The 22,676-nt window shown below is 43.3% G+C and overlaps 1 protein-coding gene across 1 annotated transcript; it reads right to left on the reverse strand.

The window, feature by feature from the left end:
- Positions 1-91: 91 nt before the first annotated feature.
- TM4SF4 (transmembrane 4 L six family member 4) lies at positions 92-22,662 on the reverse strand. The gene is made up of 5 exons (XM_010970399.3): positions 22,297-22,662; positions 21,470-21,559; positions 10,657-10,793; positions 3,560-3,749; positions 92-735 (listed from the first exon to the last, which is right to left on the reverse strand). Exons 1-5 carry the CDS (start codon positions 22,468-22,470, stop codon positions 718-720), a joined length of 609 nt encoding a protein of 202 aa, XP_010968701.1. The 5' UTR covers positions 22,471-22,662; the 3' UTR covers positions 92-717.
- Between the last annotated feature and the right edge of the window lie 14 nt (positions 22,663-22,676).

Here is a 22,676-nt window from a genome sequence, read left to right on the forward strand (position 1 = left end):
CAAATCATCTTTTTTAAAACATTGTTTTTTATATTGTTTTTTCTTTGATCAAAGGAAGCAATTTGTAAAGAAGATGAAAATCTTTTGCTCCTCACTCTCAAAAACCACACAATCTTTATTATATTACCTCTGAATTTGGATTTTAATTTAATATACATAAGGAAACCCTAGCAAGACGGCAGGCCCAAATGCTAGTTACAAGTAATTCAACCATGTTAGCCAAAAAGACAACACATAAAGGTTATTTATGATACATCCATCGTTCTGTTTTTTTCTCATAAACCTTCAAAGTGAAAATTGATCTTAGCTTCTCACTTTTAATGTGCTCTCCTCCTTTGGCTTATGTAAAACTTCCAAAGATATCAACACCTCTATATACAAAGAAACAGTGTGGTGGTAAGCACAACCGTATGTATTTTTCATGCTTAAAGAAAAAATTATAAAATATTTGCTTTGAACCTGCTCTTCAATTCTAAAAGGAAGCTAATTTGAAAGACTTAGAAATTTTACTTAAGTGGCCAAACTATTTTTTTAATCTGAAACTGACATAAAATTCTAACTTGAGCTGAGCTGGTCGGAAAGGAGAAGGAACAACTCTGGCCTCCCTAAGCTTTGTCAGTCAGGAAGCAGATAGGAATTGGCAACCCCAAGAAGAGAAGAGTAATTTTAATGCTTCTTCTCACACGCCGACAAGTTAGAGCAGCTCATCGGAGAGGTTTAAACTGGTCCATCTCCCTAGAAGGTAGAGAAAGTTAATCAATTACATCATTTTTTTTGGCTTGCTTTCCTCCCCTCCCTTCCCCTCCCCATCACCCCTCTTATTCCTGCCCATTGTTGATTACCTACTGAATAACTTCTATGCTTTTCTGACTGTGTTTCGGAGCTTTAATCTGACACTTTAGGTTTATGGCTTTAGGTTTAGGTTTAGGAGTTCATTTTATTTTCCATCATTTATTATTACAATTAATTTTGATCAGGGCCACAGAGGGCTCGAGGGATGTAGCTGAAGCCACAGTTAATAAGGAGAGAACCCAGGGAGACGGAACCCAGAGGCTGTGCTCCTTTCCCTGAATCCTCACTGCCTCCCCGATTTTCACCCTCTGAGTAAATAACAATGAGTGCAATGTGCCGAGTCCTCTCATTGTTGACCTGGAGGCACACCAATCACCCCAGGTTAGACGCCCACTCAGCAACCTTAGGAAGTAGGTTTAACAACCACATTTCAGACAAAGAAACAGTTGAGGGCAACTGACTTGGCTCAGACCGCAGGCATCGTTTCTGTCTGTTCCCTCATCGAAGGACCTTCTCAATAAATGCTTTCTGCCTGAATGGCTGGGTGTCAAGCTGCACATGCACTGTGGAAGTTCGGCAGGAGGCGGTGGGGAAATTAGACTCTGAGAGGTCAGCAGCCCAAGACTCTCCAGCCTGTCCTACGGGGGGAGGGAAGCTGACCAGCTGTGCCAGAGGCAAGCGGCCCACAGGAAAGGGATTCTCAGCAGGCTGGTCTTTCTCAACGCAGCGCTCACGTGCACTGACATATTTAGTAGGGAGGTTTCCTGATGTCTGCAAATTTCTTTCCAACGGTTCAGAAAGAGAGTGAGCAAATTCGTGGATCTAGGTGAAATGCACATGTGTTCCTTGTACTGTTCTGAATTTTACATAGTTTTGAAGCTATCCAAATAAAAAGATGGAGAAGGAAGGCAGGAAGGAAGGGAGGGAGGGGATTCTGGTGGTATCCGTTCACCCTCTGTGATTCTCCGGTGCCAGCTACACTGACAGCTGTGGAGTTCATCTACTGTCTTTTGACTATCAAGTGATTTATTCATTAAAATTGCTAAATATGGCATCTGAATAGATGATAATCACTGAAAAGGGTCAATTTACTGCACGTATGCGTATGTTTTTAAATTTATAGACAATCCTCAGATTTTGTAAACTACTATTTTCTATTCTAACAGCAGTTTGTATTTTCAGCAAACTTGCAATGCAAATTTGCTACCTAACTAAAAAATATAACTTCTGTGAAAGCAGAAAAGGAAATACTACCAGTGTTTGAAATGAGTTAGCTGATTTAGCAAGCATGAATTAGAAGATTCAAATGCTTGATATTTTTAACTGCTATCTAAAAAATAATTTTGATGGATTACTAACTGGTAGTTTTCTTTTCTACCCAATTGTGTTTTAAGACTAAAAAAATGTAATTTCAACACAATAGAACTGAAAATTTATAGAACAAAAACTCAGTAGTCAGTGAAATTTATTTGTAACACATGCATTTTACAGTTGATTTGGGGGTATTTTTTTATTTATATTTTTATACTTTAAAATATATGATTGTTAAAACTTTTTTGAATAATATAAGCTAGAAGGGAGGGAAAAAGTCAGTCTTTTTACCTACAAACAACTCTCATTTAACATTTTGGTTGCATTTCCTTTAGGTCTTTTTCTATTCATTGTGGTTTTTTTTTTTTTTAATCTGTATATTCTGTATACATTTTTGTACCTTACTCTTTTGAAACAACACTACCTCATAAGCATTTTCAGTATTCCTACAGTTTTGAACAAAATCCTTTTAAGGTAGGGGAATGAAAACAATAAAAAAGAAACTCTGGGAGGATATATAAGAAATTATATAACTGCCTTAGCTGGCGAACTGAAGGAATTGGGAGGATGGAAGACAAAGGCGGGGCACAGATTTTCCAACTGAATACTTCCCTGGAGCATAACTGTTGACCTGTATACCTATCATACTTGTAGGAAATTTAAAGAAAATTATTTGAATCACTTAAAATTTGGACATAATATTATACTCAGTAGATAGACCTTTACTTATAGTTATTTACATAAGTTCCCAATTAAGGAACTCTTGAGTTCTGTTTAATTTTTTCCCTCATACATCATCAACCTGTGTTTTAAAATAACTTTGTGTGTGTGAATAATTGCCTGATCTGGCTTGTTCATTGGTTGAAATAATCGCCCTGTCTTACTGTCCCTAAGTTTACTTTTATTTTTCTTATTGTTGATAATTTACAGTCATATTTGGAGAGTAAATTCCTACTGATTCCCTTTTATTTTTTCCATGTAAGAACCATTTCTCTCTTAACAAATTTTCCAGAGAAAAGAAAATACCCTTTCCTATATTACTTGACAGCTTTAACCCATGTCGAGATCTCTTTAGGAAACAGGACATTTGGGGACAGACCATGATGTGTTAATCCTGACAATATGTGCATGTAACAGATGTCCACTTCCTGGGTATCTTCATGTCAACATTATAAACCTCCATATATGTATGGAGTCCTTTGCCTCTAGGTCTACAGTCAGCTGGTCTACAGTAAGACTGAAAACTTTGGTCAGCTTCAGCCTGGGTAGGTTGGCAAGCACAGAGGGCTGAACAATGGTCCTGTGTCCCTGGGCTGAGAGAGGGGCTGCCTGGACTTTCCAGCCGGAGGTGGGTTTTCTGCAGCCGCCGCCCTCTCCACCCCCAGATCCCATTAGTGCTGGTGGCCTGACCTGGCCTCCTGCATGGTGAGAAGAAAGGACAAAGATCTCAGCTTACTCTACAGCAGCCACAGCAGCGGCAGTCTCCACACAGGGTCCCCAGGAGGCCGTTGATCACCTGGATGGCACAGATGATCATCTGGACCACTCCGATGATCAGCAGGATGGAGAAGAGGGTCAGATTCCAGGGAATCACGTCTTCAGGCTTCTGGCACTTTTTCCATAACTCATTGTCATTGAGGTAGTCCCTGTTGGGGACATGGGGGAGAGAAAGGAGACATTAGTAAAAAGTATGCAATACCCTAGACTAAAAAGTCACCGGAATGATTCTCCTTCTGCAATACTATCCACCCAAAACATAAGCTCCGTAAGAAAAAAAAAATCCTATAGTAACCCTTCTAAAAGCAACACCTGATACTTAATTATTGAGTATATACTATGTGCCAGGTCCTGTCCTGAACATTTATTTCTTATAGAAACTTTACGGTTCTTTTTTTTCCATTTCACAATTAAGGACATTGAGGCACAGAGAGGTGAAGTGACTTACTGCTAGGTCACACAGCTCCTGAGCTACAGAGTGCTTTCTGTGAGCTTACCCAGAGGATGGGTCAATTTATTACCTATGAAATGGCCAAGAAAATGAAGACTTCAGGAGCAGAACCTCACAAATGTTCACAGCCTTTATCTTACTGTCATCATTAGGGACCATGTGGATTTCTGACAAATTATCTGTCACATCTAGTGGCCATCTGAAGCTGTGTCAAGTACAGATGGGTCATATAGCTAAAGGGAAGAGCTTGACTGTTTTTGGGGGTGGGTAATTAGGTTTATTTATTTATGAATGGATGTCCTGGGGACTGAACCCAGATCCTCGTGCGTGCTAAGCATGCGCTCTACCACTGCGCTCCTCTCCCCTGGAGCTTGATTTTTTTTAAGGCTTATTTCTAGCCAAATTGTGAATTTGACTTAGCTAACGTTTTTGTTAACATACAGGGATTCCACCTGCAAAAAGATTCATTTAATTAAAAGGAAGCAATCAATAACCTGCTGCCTTAATACACACTTTATAAAAACATTGCAGTAGGAGAAACTGCAGTATGCTTATAAAATATATGTAGATACAAGGAGTCCACTGCACTGTAAGGGGCATTGTGCCTCGCAGGAGAAATGTGAAGTATGTGATCTTTAAGACAAAAATGAGGGTAAAGTGGGTAAAATCTCTGGATTAGTATAATTCCTTCTCACATTCTTAGAGCTGCAAATTGGTCTCGCCCTCTTGCTTCACATATCTGCTACCCTTTCAAGGCCTCAGTGGGAAACCTCTTCCTCTGGCTATTATTGCGTTAACGTGCACCTTATTATTTTTAGGCCTTTTTGACAATCTATTTCTGATCATTTCTCCAGTGCATCAGGACACGTTCATTTTAAATACATCTTGTATTAATATTTTGAAAACCCTTTGAAGTCATGGATGATACCTTGGAATTTAACAGAGCAGAAGGGATAAGGAAAGAACAAGACTTTTGCTCTTGATTTAAAAACAAACATTGTCCATCGCATTGATTTGCCTTCCCATAAGAACAGGGGCTCTAGCTGCCTGCAGGCTGTCTGACTGGTACCTCTCTGTAAAATGGGGTAACAGTCTCTCTCAAATCACAGGGCTCTTGGGAGGATGAAACGCGTTAACACTAGTGAAGTGCTTACGACAGTGCCTAGCATAGAGTAAGGGCTCAATAAGCCCTAGTATGTCATTACTTTACTTAATCTGAGCAGTCTGGTCTAAAGGAAAACTGTTACTTTGGATTCAGATGGACTTGGATTTGAATCCAAGCATCCCTCTGACTGGCTGTGCATTCTTCATGCAAGTCACCTACCACTCCCACCCCTGGCCTTCGCACGTTTCTTCATCTATAAAATGGGCTGAGAACAACCACACAATTGTGAGAATTCACTGGGATAATTAATATTAATACTTTATATATTGCTGTATGAGACATCTTTTCAGTGTGTATTATTTTTTAAACGATCATCTTTCTGTTCTGCCTTTTTCCATGTAGTCCTTTCTATCTTTACAATTTTTAAACTTGGTGATAAGAGGATATAAGAAGACACTATTTTCCAGGCACATTTGTTAAAGAAAAGATCCTAAGATGAAATAATTGGCCATCCTGAGTTCATTCCCTTCTCTGAAGTTTGTCCAGTAGTGGGGTGACAGCGCCTCCTGGTGGTGAGGTTGGTGAAACGCTCACCGCGGAACGGGGAAGCAAGGCTTGAGTTGGGTGGAGAAGTCGGCTCAGTCCCATCACTGTGAAGGGCATTCCCACCTGAGCTGCGGTAACTCCATCAGCCTCAGAGTAGAACGCCATGGATTTCATACAGCTCACTTCTTGCCAGCCACAAAGGCAGCCGAAGGAAGGGACAGGAGAGCCTGATCACTTTGCCTGGATAATTCAGGCAGACTCCTCAATGCTCTTCCTGCCCTCAGCTGTCTTTGGTCCCCTCCTTGCTTCCCGGCCCTCTGGGTTCCCTCTGGTTCAGAGCACCCAGGACCCTGAGCTGCCCTCAGCTGCCCATGTGTGTGTCTTCTCTTTGCAACTGTACATCCACAGGGGTGGAGACCATGTCTCCTATCTCTGTCCCCAGTCCCAGCACAGGGAGGGCTCAACAAATAAGCGGCTTTCCTGTACAGGGTCACACCCACGTGTCAGGTGCTGGGCTAGCTGTGTCACAGCAGAGTGTGAGGTTCCTTGCTAATAAGTAGTCCTTGAAGGGCCGCTGCAGATGGTCTTAACTGGAAGTGCAGGCAGAACACCGAGACGGATCAGTTCTGCGCTTGGTGGGAGAGCATGCTCCTCACCACTGAACTCCCTCCCCAGGGAGCAGGATGGGTTGAACGGGCGCTGTGCTTGGCTGAGTCCCCGGTCCCTCCCCCAGGGCTGCTTGCCCTTGGCCTGGCCTTCGGCGCTCCCTCCCACAGCTGTCCCCATGCCCTGGGCAAGCTGCTTCCCTTTCAGCAGCTTGGGGTCAAGGGAGAGGTGGCCAACTGTCTCAAAGGAAGACCTTGGATGGGAGGAGGTCCTACTTCAAAGGAAGCCAAGAGGGCGTATTTCAAAATGTCCTAGGTTTCTTTTTCCTTCTAGAATGCTTCTTTAGTATGGTTCTCATGACAGAAAAAGTTAACTGCCTTTGTTCCTTTAATATGATTGCTAACAAACATTTGAAAGAAAAAAGCACTGAATTCTATGGCACTGAAGGGCCCTGAACATTGTGCCCCAAGCCGGAAACCTGAGTCCACCTTGATAAACTTCCCTCTTTCTTCTCACTGATGGTTCCATCTTAGACCGCCTCTGAAATTTCTCTCCTTCCTTTGAGGCCCCATCCCCCTGCCCTGGAGATGCTCAGGGTCTCAGCTGTTTGGCTGCTCCCACCTCTACTTGGCTCTCGCTTTCAGCTACCAAGCTCTTCTGTTCATCCTGCACGGCTTCCCAAACGATTGTCCTAAACTCTCAAGTGGTCATGGTTTGTCCTCCTTGAAGTCCTCCACTGCTCCCCGATGTCCTGAAGGTCCGGCCTGCCTCTCAATCACCCCCATCCTGGGGGGCGGTCCCTCTGCTCTTCCCCCCAGCATTCACCCTGAGCTCCTGGCCACACAGAGAACTGTCATTCTCTGAGCACGTGGGTCTTTTTGTGGTTGCCTCAGGACTGGCTTCTCTCTCTGCCCAAAACATGCTTCCGCTCCTCTCTGGAAGCCACTCTTCTGCACAACTTCCCAAACCAGCCCAGGTCACCTCCTTGGAGAGGCTTCCCTCGCACACCTCCACATCACCCTTCCTGCAAGCGAGGGCCTGTCCCATGTTGTGCCCCTAACTCAGCCTGTGCTCACGGGGGCAGGGACCAGCTTTGTCCCTCTGGGCCCCATGTCTGGGACAGGCCTCTGCACCAAGTAGGGCACCCGCAAGTGCTTCCCTCTTCTAAATTCTCCTGCTAATTACTAGCTGTGAAGCCCTGGGCGAGTTCACCTTGTGAACTTTATTTTTCTACTTTAGGGATAAGATTTCTTCTGAGATTTAGTAGGAATCTTAAGTGAGATAACGCATGCAAAAACACTTAGCCCTTAGTCTTCAGAAGGAGGAAGCGGGGAAAAAAGGAAGAGGAGGAGAAGAAGGGGGGGGGAGAGGCTGCTGCTGCCGCTTGGTGATGAGGGAGACTGTCCTGAGTCCTCTCCTTTGGGCTCATACAGGTGATTATTCCTTTCCACTCGCTAAGTGGCTGTGTATGTGTGTTACACCAGCGGCTACAACTCCTGTGATGCTTGCACGCTGGGATCCGATGGCTAGGAAGAGCCCATGGGAAAGTAAAGTGGCTGGAGACAGAAGCCCCCGAGCCCTTCTAGACAGACTCTCCCAAAATCAGACAGTGCAAATCAATATAAGTTGCGTTCTAGAAAAAGCACTGTGACTTAGGGTCAGAAGACGTAGATTCAAGCTTCCATCATGAAGAGCAGTATTCCTCTGGGCAGGCCCCTTGTCCTCTCTGGGCCTTGGCCGTCTTACCTCTGAAGGATGGTTGATAACCTCATGTGCTTTTTCTGAGAATCAAATAAAGCATTGTGGGTGAAAGCACCTTGTTAACTGAGGACACCAAGTGACACAAGGTTCAGGCATCATTATAAGAAACTCAGGATGAGTTTCTGCAGTCCGAGGGGAGGTTTGGAGCTGGCAGGGGAGGTGAGGTCGTAAAGGAAGATAGGACACAGGATGCAGGAGGCCATGGGATGCTGAGGACAGCCTGCCAGGTGGCAGAGGGTGTGGTGAGACACTCCACCTGGACCCATCCCCCTGAAAGCCCTTCCTGCAGCAACAGTGACACATTCCACCCGAGGGCGGACTTGCACTTTACATGGGATTAAATCCGAGAGTCAGGGCAACATGGGAAAGCACATGAATAGTCAAAGTCATCCTTATCTCATAAATCACCTGGAAAGTGTAATATATATGATTTTGTAATAGGCCCCTATGCAGCCGTTTTTGATCATATCATAATTTAAAGCCACTACGCCGATGTCTAGGTAGTCAAACATTTTTCCCTTCAGATAGTGATCAAAGCCGTAAGGTGAACAGAGGAGGGGTGGAGAATTCTGAAATGTTCCTGCTGGCCTGCACAGTTTATTCTGGTTTTGTTATTAAACCTGTCTTATCTGATACCTGTTAATGGATGGGTTAGTGGCTGTTGTGAGGAGCAGATGAAACAACACATATGAAAGCATCTGTCACAGAGAAATGGGCGATAGCTGGGTCTGGCGTGGATGCGAACTTGCTTTAGCAGGAAGACAGACACAGAGGACTTTGAAAAGCAGTGTCTTGTCCCTCGGCCAGGCAGGCATCTCCCGTGGTGGCCCACAGCCCAGCTGTCACTGTCCCCACCTGGGACATTGGTCCCAGCCCACCTAAGCAGGTGTGAGTGTGCCAGGGCGGGTGTGAGGCCCTCGCGTCAGAATATGAGACCAGTGCCTTGTTACTTGGCACCTCTTGTGTTTCTTCCTTTCTCCTTGGTTTTGGACATAGATTTATTCTGATTGATTTTAAGCTCATCAAGGGTAGTAGCATTCACATTACAGAATAAATAGAAAGCGTGTTGAATACTGTCCTGATGCTGTTGATGGAAATGCTAGGAGAAAGGTCCCTCCAAGAAGCCGCGCTGTAGCCTCATAGACACAGCCCTGGGTGAGGGAACGGGGCTATCGGGGGAGGGCCCAGGGGATGGCTCAGCCATACGCCGTCCGAATGCCACGCTCAAGCATGCCAGCCCCACGGCAGTGAGGCCCCGACAGTCCTCCGTAAGAAGAGAGGGCTTTCCACATAAAATAAACACCCACGGGAGTCGCTGTGTGCGATACGAGGCTACCAGAGGCCTGGTACTCCTGTTTAAGTACAGAGAAGGGTGAGGATGATCATTCACGTGAGACACTTGTGAAAAAGCCCAGACGTCACGTCATAACAGAAACAGCATCCTTCACCTCCTCTGTAAGAAGCCTGCTCCTGAGGTCCTATAGACCCTCACTATGCACTAATAAACAGAGGTTTGACTTAATGAACTGGTGTCCTGTAGAGTTTTGGGGCGTGGACCCACCTGTGTGTGGGAGGACCCGATAATCAGAGTTCCTGGCTGCTTAGGTATGTCAGACCCTCTGTCTGGGTCAGGCAGAGGGTCTGCAGTGGTGAGCCAAATAGAGACGGTCTCAGCCCTCCTGGAAGTTCGAGTCTAGTGCAGTCCTGCCTAGTAGACTGTCCGCTGTGATCGACACGTCCTGTCTCCGTGATGGTCAGTGCACTCACGCATAGCCGTGTACGGCTGCTGAGTGCGTGAAATGTGGCTAGTGTGAGTGAGGAATTTTAAGCTTAATTTTATTTAAATGAATTTAAGTCACCACGTATGGCAATGGTCTACTGCATTGGGCGGTGCCGTCAGTCTGGGGGCAGAAGAATGAGCACTAGAAAAAGAGTAAGACTAAGTTAGAAGACATGAGTTTGAGCCCCGGCTCTGCACACTCCCCCGCCCTACTAACTGGGCGACTTTGAGCAAGTCGCAGTATTTAGTCTGCCTTGGTGGGGGGTCACAGCCTCTTGATGTTGCTGTGGAGATTAAATTATAATTTTTTAAAAGTTCTTTATAACTACAATGTTCCATGAAAATATGAAGTGTTATTTTAATGAGTTCTATTAACATTATTTCTCACGAAGAACCTACAATATTTTCAAGGTCATTTTCCATAAAGTTGCACCTTAAAAGATTGTTCAGTTATCCGTCCTTAGGGGTGTTAGTGAAAGCCTTTGAGCTCTGTTGAGGAGTAATCATTCTCATTTTCTGTGATAAGATTTGCAATGGGAGCCGCTGCTCTCTGTTTACTAGTATTATTAGTTGCCTCGTGTTGCTGTGAATAAATGTTTTCATTATTTCTCCTGGTGCCTGTCAAAAGAGCACTTAGAAGTGAGAGCCTGTGCAACCTCACCCCACAACTCCAGCTCTGCCTCAAAGGAGCATCATGCCTGAGACGTGTAAACTGAAGATGGCGGGACATGCGCAGTGTCCCCCTCGGGTCCTTTACCTGCCAGTGCCCCCTGTGGTGATACGTGGGCACAGCAGGGTGTACCTTACCCTTCCAGGAAGGGGTAGCCCCAGGTGTTGTTGGCCAGGAGACATTTAGGACCCTTGTTGATTGAGACAGCTGAGACGACAAATGAGTATCCAGCACCCAAGAATCCGACCACAGCAAAGATTGTGGAGGTGAACATCTGGAAGAGAAGGAGAGAGATGGCCAGGTTCTTAAGGGGTCCAGAGGTGACACTCAGCACACCTAACCAGCCTGTTGTTGAGCGTGGCGACTGCAGGGAAGTTATGGGGTAGGAGCCCACCTTTACTGGAAATGGGGCCCTTGGGGTCTCCTAGAATGAATTTTGGAGTCTCATGTCCCTCTTTTCACCCCCATCCCCATATCTTTTTCAGCTATTCATTGATGACTCAAATGTTAATTATGATTTGATACATTTGAGCTATGGTTTTTAATCTTATTAACAATAGACTCTCCTTCACAGGGCTCATGTGGAAGGCCAGTCTATTATAGAATCAAACTCTTAGAATGGGAAGTGATCTTAAGGTTTCTGGTCCAGTCATCTGACTGAGACTATGTCACGGTGGGGCCTCCTGTGGCAGGAAGGTTCTCTTATGAGAAAGGGTAAAAGTCTGGAACTTCTCCTCATCAGTCCTAGTTACATTCCTTGAGTTCAAAAAAATTAAGTCCGACCTCTCTTCCATGATGTAGCAACCTTTAAAATATCTGAAGATATTTCACATCTTTCTTACACAAAAATAGTTTCCATTTTACATCTTTCCACCCCTTCCACCCTCAGAAAGTCTTCTCTTCTTTGGGTTATATCAGCCCAACAATTCTGGTTCTTTTAAATATTTTTATACGACAGAGATTAATTCGTGAAAAATAGATTGTATTGACATCTTTCTTTTTTTTAATTATAAATTCAAGATAGAATATAGAATATAAAAGGCAGAAACAGTCCTGGGGCCCAGGCTAGCTCTTTGTTAGAGATGAAAAAAATGAGGTCTAGAGATGCAATGTCTATTCTAAACAGGAATTAGAAAGTAGTGTGGAAACATTGACAATTTTGGAAATAGAGGTGGAAAATGACCGCCTCTATTGCTTTGGTGACAAAAAGGTACAGTGCAAAGCACAAGAGTTTAAAAGTCAGCAGACCCAGGCTCAAATCTCAGCCTTGGTACTTTTCTTGGTGTGGTGACTCTGCATAGTGGATGTATCTTCGGGGGTCTTAGTATTTTCATCTATATTATGGGTACAATAAAGCCTACCTACAAGATCAGTTGGGAGAATTAGATGTGATAACCTAAGTTAAATGTCAGGTACTTCCCATTTCCCCGTCCCTGTATACTATCAATCTAATCACAGTACATACTTGGGGAGTGGGTTTGATGGTGGAGAGGACTTAATTGCACCCAGACAACTGGAGTCTGTGTGCTAATGGAGTTCCCACTTAGCCAGGATTCATCTTCATATCATATGTAAGTATTTTTGATGCAACTTTCCAAGGCTCATCTCTGGCTCCCTGGGCCGTGTCTGACTTCCCATGGAGAACCCACCATCCCCTCCCCCGTACCTCCCAGCCCCAGGACTCTGGGAGTCTATCACAGCACAGTACCTGCAACATGCTATTGCCTCGCTGTTTATGTCTGTCTTCCTCACCCAGAGGACAAACCTTTGAAGCCATGAGCAGTGGGCTATCTGAAGATGGTTAGGACATTGCTCCACCCCTACCACCAACCAAATTTTTTTTTTTTTTCCTAGCTTATCAAAGGCACTGGATAACTACTTATAGGGTGTTTTCAATGACTAGGGTTTCATATTACACCTTATTTAGATTTTTCTCTTTAATTTTTATGTTGAAGTTATCCTAAATGTATTCTCACCATCAAGAACATTTGTGAATATAATCTAGGTCAGAAGGAAATGAAAATCTTGGTCAGCTTATCGTATTAGAACAGGCAGTCTCTTTTCCAAAGGATGTTTTGTTAATAACTTTGGAAATTGCTGATTATATACAGTTAAATAGGTCTCATCCCTGTTGCGCTTCTAAGAATCTTTGTGATAGGCCAGCATGTGTGAAGCGCCAAGAAGTGGACATACTATGTATGCTGGAATGTAAGGAAAATTATTAGCCCACAAATTATGCTTCAGATGTGAGGGAATTGCCTTAGAATTGTGTCCTGATTCCACCTCTCAGGCAATAGGGCATTTCCTGCAATTTGAACAACCAAGTATTGTGTGGTAAAGACATTAGTCAGAAACAACCCCATTACTGTTGGATGACAGAATTGTCTAAAAATTTCTTTCTTAACACAGATCTGTTAATTATTCTAGGAAAGTTGTCCTCACTATTTCTAGTTCTGGATATTACAGTTAACAAGCCTTTTAACAGGTATTCTAATGTGAGCATGCTTAGTGTTTACAATTGTGGGGATCATTAATACATACCTGCGAGAGGAATGCTGGAATGCTGTCTTTGTCCTCTGTGAATTGATATTTATGACAAAGAGTGAACTTGCCACTGACAGCATCATACATGGATACCAAAGTGTCATGAAATGGAAGAGGAGAGAAAATGTGCTATGGGAAACTTCTGATGGCTCCAAAGGTGCCTTTAGTGGGAGCAAAGACATCGATGCCAAAGAAGCATGAAGACATTTTAAAATAAATGAATGGAGAAGAGTAATATTTCAAAATCAATACATTAGAATTAGTTTATACTTTGTACATGTGATTTAAAATATGTGTGTGGCACTGAAAGTTTATACATTATTAATGTTAGTCAAACAACTTTTTGGAACTTCTTTATGAGAAAAATTATAGGTGGTTTTATATTGCGTTTTGCCTTATATTTGGTAATATGCAGAGTTTTCCAATCTCATTGGTGCCTATAAATTTTTTCCCATTAATTCTTGTAAGAACACACTTTGGGACGCTGCCCCAATTTAATGAGAGCTTATCTAGGCTAGTTCTGTGTCTCTGAGCCCCCTCCATGCTCCAATCAAATTGCTGTTTCGTTAGACACAGCTGGTATAAATCTAGGAATGGCCAGAACGCTCCAGTACAGCAATTGGAAGCGAACACTTGGTGGGTTTTGCCTTATGTTTTACCTCTTGCTCTTTCAGAGTAAGGCTCTGATAGGTCTGGAAACATTTTTGCCATGTGATCCTTGGGCTAGGTTGGGTTGTCTCAATGGAAAACAGATTCTGTAAAGGAGGGGGTCTCTCATCTTAAAATTTGCTGAAAGTCGTCAAAAGCCAGAATTGCCACTAAATAAATAATTAAATGTTCTTATAATTGTTTTTTCATAAAAAAGAAGACCTCAAAAACCTTCTAGTGCAGTCACCTCACTTTCTACCTAATAAAAATAGCTTCATTCTGTGAGAGCCTTAGAGGCTTTATCTTATTTAATCCTTTCAGCAAACCTATGAGATGGGTGTGATTAACTACATTTTCCAGATAGAAAACTAAGACTACTAGAAATTCAGATAATCGCTGTAAGTCAAAGAAAGACTAAAATGGTAGAACTGGGATCGATCCATGGCTACTTAGTTCCAAAGCCCATGCTCCTGTGACTTTCTTTAGTCACACATCTAGAAGATGGCTGAGCTAAATTAAGAACTGGGGTCTCAGACCCAGCGTGGGTGGGAAAAGGGGCTGCACCGCAAGTTGGTGGGAATCTGGTGCTAAACCGTAAATCATTTGTAGATGACCTGCTTCTGGGTCGGGGTTTCTTATATAGCAGAGTAGCTCCCTTGCTGTGATCTATTGAAAGTCAGCCTTTAACACAAGGGTTTGTACAAAAAAAAAAAAAAAAGAGAATGGAAAAGAAGAAAAGAAAAAAAAAAAAGGAACTGGGGTCTGGGAGGGGAGGGACAATGTAGAGGTAGGGGGATAAGAGGTACAAACTATTAGGAATAAAATAAGTTACAAGGATATACTGTACAACATGGGGAAGGTAGCCAATACTTTGTAATAACTATAAATGGAGTATAACCTTTAAAAATTGTGGATCCTTATATTGTACATAGGTAACTTATATTGTACAGCAATTATATTTCAGAAAAAAAGAGAATGGGGGTCTCCCTCCTAGTCCAGTGTCCTGTACCCTTCACCCCTTCAAACACACACACACACACACACACACACACACGTATGCGCCACGCTGCCACTAGCACCATATACTCTGTTATTTAGAGTTTTCTCTGTGAATGACATGGGTTCTCTCACAGAAATAAAACAACATGTAAGGAAAAAGTATCTTTTTACTTATTTGACCTTCTACCCTTAAGTTCTAATTATTACTTAGGAATCATGAAACTACTGATTGTTAAAATGGAAGAAGGTCTAAAATTGCTGTGACAGAAGAGAGAAAGACTGCGTTTCCAGGAAGGTAGTTTGGAAGTCAGAGGAGACCTGAGGTCCAGCCTCCTCGGCGTCACCCAAGCCCCCACCCCTCTGGCCTCAGCTTCCTGTGGTAAACAGAAGAAAAGGGTGGGCATTTCAGAAGGTCCCTTCAGCTACAACTCAGGACGTCATCATCCACTGGCTATAGTGAGAGGAGAAACCTCAACTGTGCTTTCTGCTGTGTGAGACGAGTGAAGATACTAGGTTTCATTCCTGGAACATTAAAAGGCAAATGTTTAAAGACACAAAAAGTGAGTACAAGTGCAAACAGTCCTCATTTTAGGTAAGTCTGAGTCAATGAAAAACCAGGTTAAATCACTTACGTGTGGAATCTAAAAGAAGGTCACCAATGAACTATTTATTTCTTGTAACTTAGATAACAGATTTCTTGAGTATGTCTGAGCACATTTGACTGTCCTTTATGACTGGATTACTGCATTCTTTTGATTTTTATTTTGGAGTTGGCTTTTTTTCCTTTGGTAACTATGTTAACTTTAAAAAGCTAAAGCTCTAAATTGTTCTTAGAAACAGTAAACAGTACATATACATAAATTTTAAAAATATGTGCAGTGTATTTATATGTATTCACATGCAGTTTATTGTATATGTGCAGTCAAATTGTATCAATTTACCTAATAAAACTGAAAACTGGGAAAAAAAAGCCAGGTTAAAATAAAATCAATGAGATGATTTTCCCTTTTACCAGAGTCCTCAGTGTAAGGCCCTCTAGACCAGCAGTGTCCAATGGAAATATACTTCGAGCCATAGATACAATTTAAAATTTTCTAGTAACCACCACTTAAAAAGTTTTTAAAAAGTGAGATTAATTTTACTAATTTATTTTCTTTTACTCAGCGTAGCCAACATATTATCACTTTAACATGTAATCAATATAAAAATTACTAATGAGATATTTTACATTCTTCTTTTGTACTAATTCTTTGAAATCTGCTATGAATTTTATACTTAAGATACATCTCAATTTAGACTAGCCGCAATCCGTATACTTAATAGCCACAAGTAGATGGTGGCTACTGTATTGGACAAGATAGTCCAGAACATTTGAAAGATTGATTTTTGGCAGTAAATGTTTTTAAAAAATGGATGGATATGATCTGGACTGATTCATGGTTACGGTTACTCTCAGGAAGGAGAGAAGTATAAGAGAGAAAGGCAACACAGTGACTCTCAATTGAAACAACAATGTTTTATTTTTTTATAAACTATCTGAAGAAAACATGGCACTAGGTTACCACTTACAATGCTACAGGTGGCGTGTCCTGTTTTTGTGTTCACATCTGCAATATCTCACCTTAAAATAATAAAAATAAATAAACACTCCAACTAACTTTTCATAACTCTTCCAGAATGGATGAACCATGTGAACGTACACTGTATGTCCCTTTGTTTTAAGTAATGTCCTGATCAGAAGTCTTAAAGAATTGCTAAATTTACTACTCAGAGATATTTTCAGTCTTAAAATCAGACGGAATACCTTCAATTTATCAAGGGCTTCATGCTATAAAATTTTTCATGATAAAAGAGAAGTCATTGAAATCAAGTTGAATATGTTCGGGAGCAGACGCTCTAAACTGCTCTTTTTTAAAGTACATAGGCGAAAGATCTGGAATATTTCCAGAAGGAGACACAATAATTGGGAACACTGGGAACCTCTGGGGAAGGGTGTTGCCAGACTTTGGGGTCAGGAATGTGTGGCTTCCTGTGCAGTTTCTGTATGTGGACATGTTTTCCCTGTTCTAAATGAATAAACAGTTAAGAAGGACACCACTGTGCAGTGGTCAAGGGGCGTGGAGTACAGGCAGGCAGATCTTTGCTTGAGTCCTGGTTCCTCCCCCATGACCCTGGGAAGTCCATCTTTCTAAGATCTCCTTTCTTTTTCTATAAACTAAGGCTCAGTAATAACCACCTGTCTCCCAGCAATCATACTATGTAAGACAGTCTAATCAATAGTAAATAGGGAATCAGAGGCACACGTCTCCAGAAAGCCAGGTAATCCCTAGGTGGGGTAGGCTATTAGATAATGCCTCGCACTTCACTGTTGGGATACCCAGAAGTCTCTTTTGCCTATTTCCAAGATTTGCATAATTTCCCATGACATTAGCAAGCACTTGATAAATGTCATTGTTCTATTATAATGTTTAATCGTCATAGCTTTACATACTTTAACTTTCCACAAATACAGACAGCCTAGCTCTGGGGAGAAAAAGAAAACAGGCTGGCGCGGGGGTTGAGAAGAAAGGAAAAGTGGGCAGTTCCTAAATATGGTATTTAGAGGCTTAGTAGTGACAACGTGTTGGAGAAACATCTCTGGTGGGCATGAAGGTTCCTCTCAGCAACTACTCTAAGAGATATATAGAGATTACCTGAAGTGTTTCTTCACTTATATGTTAATGTCCTCCTGTATTTTCTGCTTCAGTCCTGGGAAGCCAGGAAGATGGACTGGTGTGGGGGGTGGTCAGAAACTTAACTTACAAGGGCTTCAGTTTCCCTATTTGAAAAACGAGAAGTTTAACACCTACCTCAAAGGGTTATTGTCAGAATTGAGCCTGATAAAGTATGGAAATCACCTGAAATCTTTCCTGAGTGTTCTTTTACTTCATTATCCAACAAGCATTTATCGAGGACCTGTGTGTCCTCACTACCCCAGACACTCACCGCTGCTCTCCCCTTCCCTGCACACCGATGCTGCCACATCTCCCCCGAGTCCTTGCAATGTCCTTGTGAAAGGTAGCAACTGCCACGACCCATTTTACAGCAGAGGATTTTGAAGCATAGAAAATCTTTAGTGAAGAAATAGGGGTTCCATTCTTTATTTCTCCTTTCAAGATAATCTATTCTTTTAGGAGGTGCTGGATTGGACCCAGGAGCTCGTGCATGCTAAGCACACACTCTACCACTTAGCTATTCCCTCCTCTCTAAGAACTGTCTTTCTTAAGTCCCCTTCAAACTGGCTGTCCTCCGAGGAACACAGAGGCAGAGGCAGAGTCATGCTCTTGATCTCGGATGTGCTCACACAGGAGGCGTCCCTAAGGGGCACTGGTGAGCCAGGCACGGGGAGAAGCGCTGACTCTACAATAAACAGACCGATTTATGACCCGACCAAGATCTTCCTTCAGAACAGGTCTGTCAACCATCTGGCCCTGCCTGTGGGTGGGGTGGGCCTTTATCTGCCTGACAGACTTTAAGGATGCTGAAATGCCCGACTGCCTCTAAATATCTCCTTTATCTGTCTCATTATTAAAGACACTCCTTTGAGTCAAAGTCAAAGTCTTCCAAAGGCTCTCATTAAAAGCACATATTTAACATGAAAGAGTTGATAACATTAATTAGCTGTCCCATTGGACCCTGAGAAACGATTTTTTTTTTTCAAGGATTAGAGTGCAGGAAAAGCTTGAGACCTAGAAACAAACCCAGGGAGGCTTTTCAAAGCCCACCTTGAAAGTCACCCTCCTCTCACAACTTTTGCCCAGGGCTCAGTTTTCTCTGTTCTCATTTACCCTAATTTATTTAAAAGCATTCAGACCCCTGGGGCTGGGTTTCAGTCTTGCTCTGCCTCAGAGGAGAGCTCACCTCCATTTTTCAGTTTCACTATATGAAACCATCAATTCAGTGACCTCAAGATTTTTTTTCCAGCTCATTGTCTTGCTTTATCTCTACAGCCATCACATCCTGCTTCCATGACTGATTTGGATGTCCTGGTTTCACTACCCAAGGAAAGGGACGAGAATGATGCAGCTGACTTCTGGGGAATATTCCAGAAAGACACAGCAGGGAAGAGAGGGGAGAGAGAGGCCAGGGAACAAATGATGGACAACAAAGCTCTGAAGGCAGCGCAGGATTTAGCTCAGCAGCCCTTGGCCTAGTCTGTTTCTGCCACACAGGCCTTTTCACCTGCAGGAATTCTTATACAACATTCCTGGGAAGCCCAGTGTTCCTTAAATACCGAGAGGGCAATGCGGCGAGTCTTTGGAAAAATAATTCCAATCTTCAGCATTAGAATACCGATCAAATTACCTGCAGCTTTTTTTTCTTTTTGTCTGACAGAGTGTTTGTAAATACCTTTCTCTAAAAAATGATTATTGCTTGGTGCCCAGAGCCTCAGAACATTAGGGATACACGGCTCGAAGGCAGGGGCGGGAACCCCGAGGTCCTCAGGGACGGGGCGAAGAGCTCAGCCCCGACCAGGGCCGGACACTGTTGTGTCAAAATGCAGGCCCAGAAGTGGCAGGTTAATTTCTGATTTTTTTGAAAAAGCAGTAAGAGATCTAGACACTTTCTGTGAAATCTCTCTATTTTTAAAAGTTGGCAGCTGATTAACAAACAAATGGACCCCAAACAAGAAATCTTTCCACTGGCCACCAAGAATGCGGTCGCTCTGGTGCAGGGTGGCTGTGGTTGGTGCCTCGGGTTCCAGCCTGTAGAGCTGGTCCTTTGCTGGGCACTGCCCTTGTGGACAGTCAGCCGGTCGTTGGGAGGAGTCATTCTCAACTCCTGCCAAGGGCAGATCCCTCCCAGGGGGTGAGGGCGCCTGATCTGACAGCTGAGTTGGGCAGACCAAATGTTTCAGCTCCTATTGACTCAACTGTGCTTGTACAAATGTGACTTCTCTGCTTTCCTCTTGGACTTCACATACATCTAATTAAAAAACACATTTTGCACGATACTCTGAATATTATTTTATATCTCACTGTGTTATATATAATCCTAAAAACAAAAAAAAAATAAACAAAGACCCTTGTTTTATATCGGCTAATCTTCAGCCTTCTGCTCAGCACCAGGGATTGAGTTGTTAGATTTCTAAGCAATTCATCCAATTTTCTTATTTGCTAATTTTTCTCAAATTCTCATCTCCAGCTTATTCTTCCCAAATCTGCAAGGTATAATGGGATTACATTTCAAAGGGAAGGTGAGTTCTATATTTATTTCTGTCCTTTATAATTAATTATATTAAAATAGCATTATATACAACGCACATTAAGTAATTATATCAAATAAATTGTGGGTAACTTTCACATCTCTTTGTAAATGACGATTTTAAATGTTGCTGTAATAATCAATGCTTGATGGTGGTAAGCAGGTGGAAACATTCTCTTTGAATGGCCTTTGATCTCACATGGAAAAGCCTCGCTGTACTTGCAATGCATGAGCCTCAGCCCTTCCTATGTACTCAATACATATTTTTTAGTTGACTAAATGAGCAAATAATGATGAGAAAGAAATGTTAGAAGTGATTCGGTTTCAGGACAAATAGCTACACCTTTCCCTTTAAGAAGTTAAGGTGAGAGTGCATAATTCATCACTGGGGTTCATGAGTCTCTTGGATGGACAACTGAACCTCAGAGATCAGAGCAGGAGCTGGCCTTCCTCATCATCGGGCCAGTAATTCCAGTTCGACCTTCTTCATTTTTGCCACAACAATGTACCTGAATTCAATATCTTTTTAAAGCCAACGCTCTAATTTATTCACTTTTATCACCTCTATAAATGAAAAACTGGAATCATTAACAGACACACACAATATTATTGAATTTCTAGTTACTGTTTCTTGCATCCTTGGAGCTGGAGACTTGTTCTCACTTTGTCAGAAAGGGAGATTACAAGGGATTAGAAATAGTAAAGACTTATTTCCATCAAAATAAGAGTTTTGTTGATAGAATCCAGAGGATTAAAGGAGAATTAAAAAGAGAATAACTTTCTACGTGATTGAAAGACCACAGCTGTGTGCCAGCAGAACTTGTCCATACTGGGGAAATTCTGATCTAGTCCAGCTTCCTCATCTTACAGGGGAGCAGAGGGAGGCAGAGAGCAGTAGAGCTACTCCCTCCGTGGCAGAAATGGGGTCCACTTCCAGCCTTCCTCCGCATTCTGCTTGGAGCCGTGAAGCCTAATCGCTCCAGCCTGCCCACTAAAAGATGGATGGCTGCCGGAAACCAGAAAGAAAACAGTCCCACGGCAAAGTCAGGGTGAAGTAGGGAAGTGCTGAGCCTCTGATCGCGAACCTGGCAGTGGAGTGGACGGAGAGTGTAGGGGGCCATCAGGGAGAGGAGGTTACCATCTGTTATCGTGTCCCAACCGCCTTTTACAAGTGAGGCAATGTGGCGGCCAGAGAAGGGAAATGATTTGCGCAAGGTCTCAGGGCTTCTCTAGGGCAAAGGGAGAGTTCTGCACCATCTCTGCCTTCCCAGCTTGCATTTTTTTTCCTATGGCACCACCAGATTTTAAATGGTACTTCTACCCTCTAAGTATGATTGTGGTTTTCACTATTTATGATCATTGTGACTTTGCACCAGCAAAAATCCCATCTTTATTCCTATACCAGCTGCCCCCAGAGTCCTGCCTGGGGCTGGTATCTGGTGCGCATCCCCACGCCCAGCACAAGGAGGCAGTGCACCCCGGAGTAGTTCCGGTGGCTGCGCCCAGGGAACTCACCGCGAAGCGCTTCCCGCAGCTCTCGTTACCGCAGCATCCGCAGCAGTCGTTGTTCTTCAGGCCCAAGAACACCAGCGCGGGGAAGATCATCTATGGGCAAAAGAAGCAGCTCAGCGCGGGTCTGGGAAGGGCTGGCGCCTGCCTGGCTGGGTGAGATGCCACGTCCGCCCATGGATAAGGGTATGGTGGAAACCTGCGGAGCATGGCTGGCGGGTAGACGAGTGTTTTGAGTATTAGGGTTCCATCTGGCCTAACCGCAGGTGCAAGGAGGCAAGCTGTCAAGATCTGACACTCTGAGCTCCCATTCACACGGTGGGTTAGGCTAGGGACAAGAAACTTGTCCTCAGTGGTCATGAAACATGAGTCTCTCTGTCTCTAAACCACAGGGTTCCAACCTCTATTGGAAACCAGGGGTAAATAAAATCATTACTACACGAGTGGACGAGGAACCCACAGACATCTGCTTCTTTTGGTGGTTTTCAGTCAATCAATTTGCTAGAAAAATGTGTGTTCACTCCCCCACCCCCGCCCAGCACCCTAGCTTTATCTTGTTAAAATAAAGAAATTACACCGCCATCTGTTTGGTTCATGGAATTCAACCTACACATGAGAACTGCCAGCCTAAGCTTGGGGGTTCATTATTAGTCAGTTTAGTGGACATTTGGCTGGTCCCAACCGAGAAGGGAAAAATGAAAGCACTGACGTTTCATCGTGCAAAGCGTGAGCTTTCATTAGCAACCAAATCTCTTCCTGTTCGGTAAGTACCCAGTTTTAAAAGGATGGGGTGCAGATCTCCTTTGGGGGGATTTTAAGTCTTCCCTACTCACCAAGACACAGCTTCCCAATATTCCTCCGAAATACCAGACCTCGTCGGTAAGGTGGTCATTGTTGTCTATCACTTTTCCTCCAGGGAAAAATAGCAGGATGTTAGCCAGTAAGCCAAACAAGGCGAGGGGGATGAGGGTGCCCCCCAGGCACTTGGCACAGCTCCCGGTGCACATGCTGGGGAAGGAGAATATAGGTCTGCGATTCAAGGACCCTCGCTGCCTTCTTCACAGGCTCTCTTCAAACTTATCAGCCACAGTGTCGTAGTAATTGTCCCCAAATCAATCCGTATTTTGGAGCTGAGAAACGAAGTCAGCCTGTGAACTGTGTCCTTGGAGTTGCTTCAGCTTCTCAAAGATAGCCGAACCTTGATGGCAATGGA

The sequence above is a fragment of the Camelus bactrianus genome, chromosome 1 (genome assembly GCF_048773025.1).
Source record: "Camelus bactrianus isolate YW-2024 breed Bactrian camel chromosome 1, ASM4877302v1, whole genome shotgun sequence".
Classification (NCBI taxonomy): Eukaryota; Metazoa; Chordata; class Mammalia; order Artiodactyla; family Camelidae; genus Camelus; species Camelus bactrianus.

Bases quoted from the DNA above. Each gene is read 5' to 3' on its own strand.
- TM4SF4 (XM_010970399.3), bottom strand. From the start codon at position 22,470: ATGTGCACCGGGAGCTGTGCCAAGTGCCTGGGGGGCACCCTCATCCCC. The intron at 21,560-22,296 runs GTGAGTAGGGAA...TTTTGCCCATAG, and splicing joins TATTGGGAAGCTGTGTCTTG to ATGATCTTCCCCGCGCTGGT. The intron at 3,750-10,656 runs GTAAGGTACACC...TGTCCCCAACAG, and splicing joins GGCTACCCCTTCCTGGAAGG to GGACTACCTCAATGACAATG.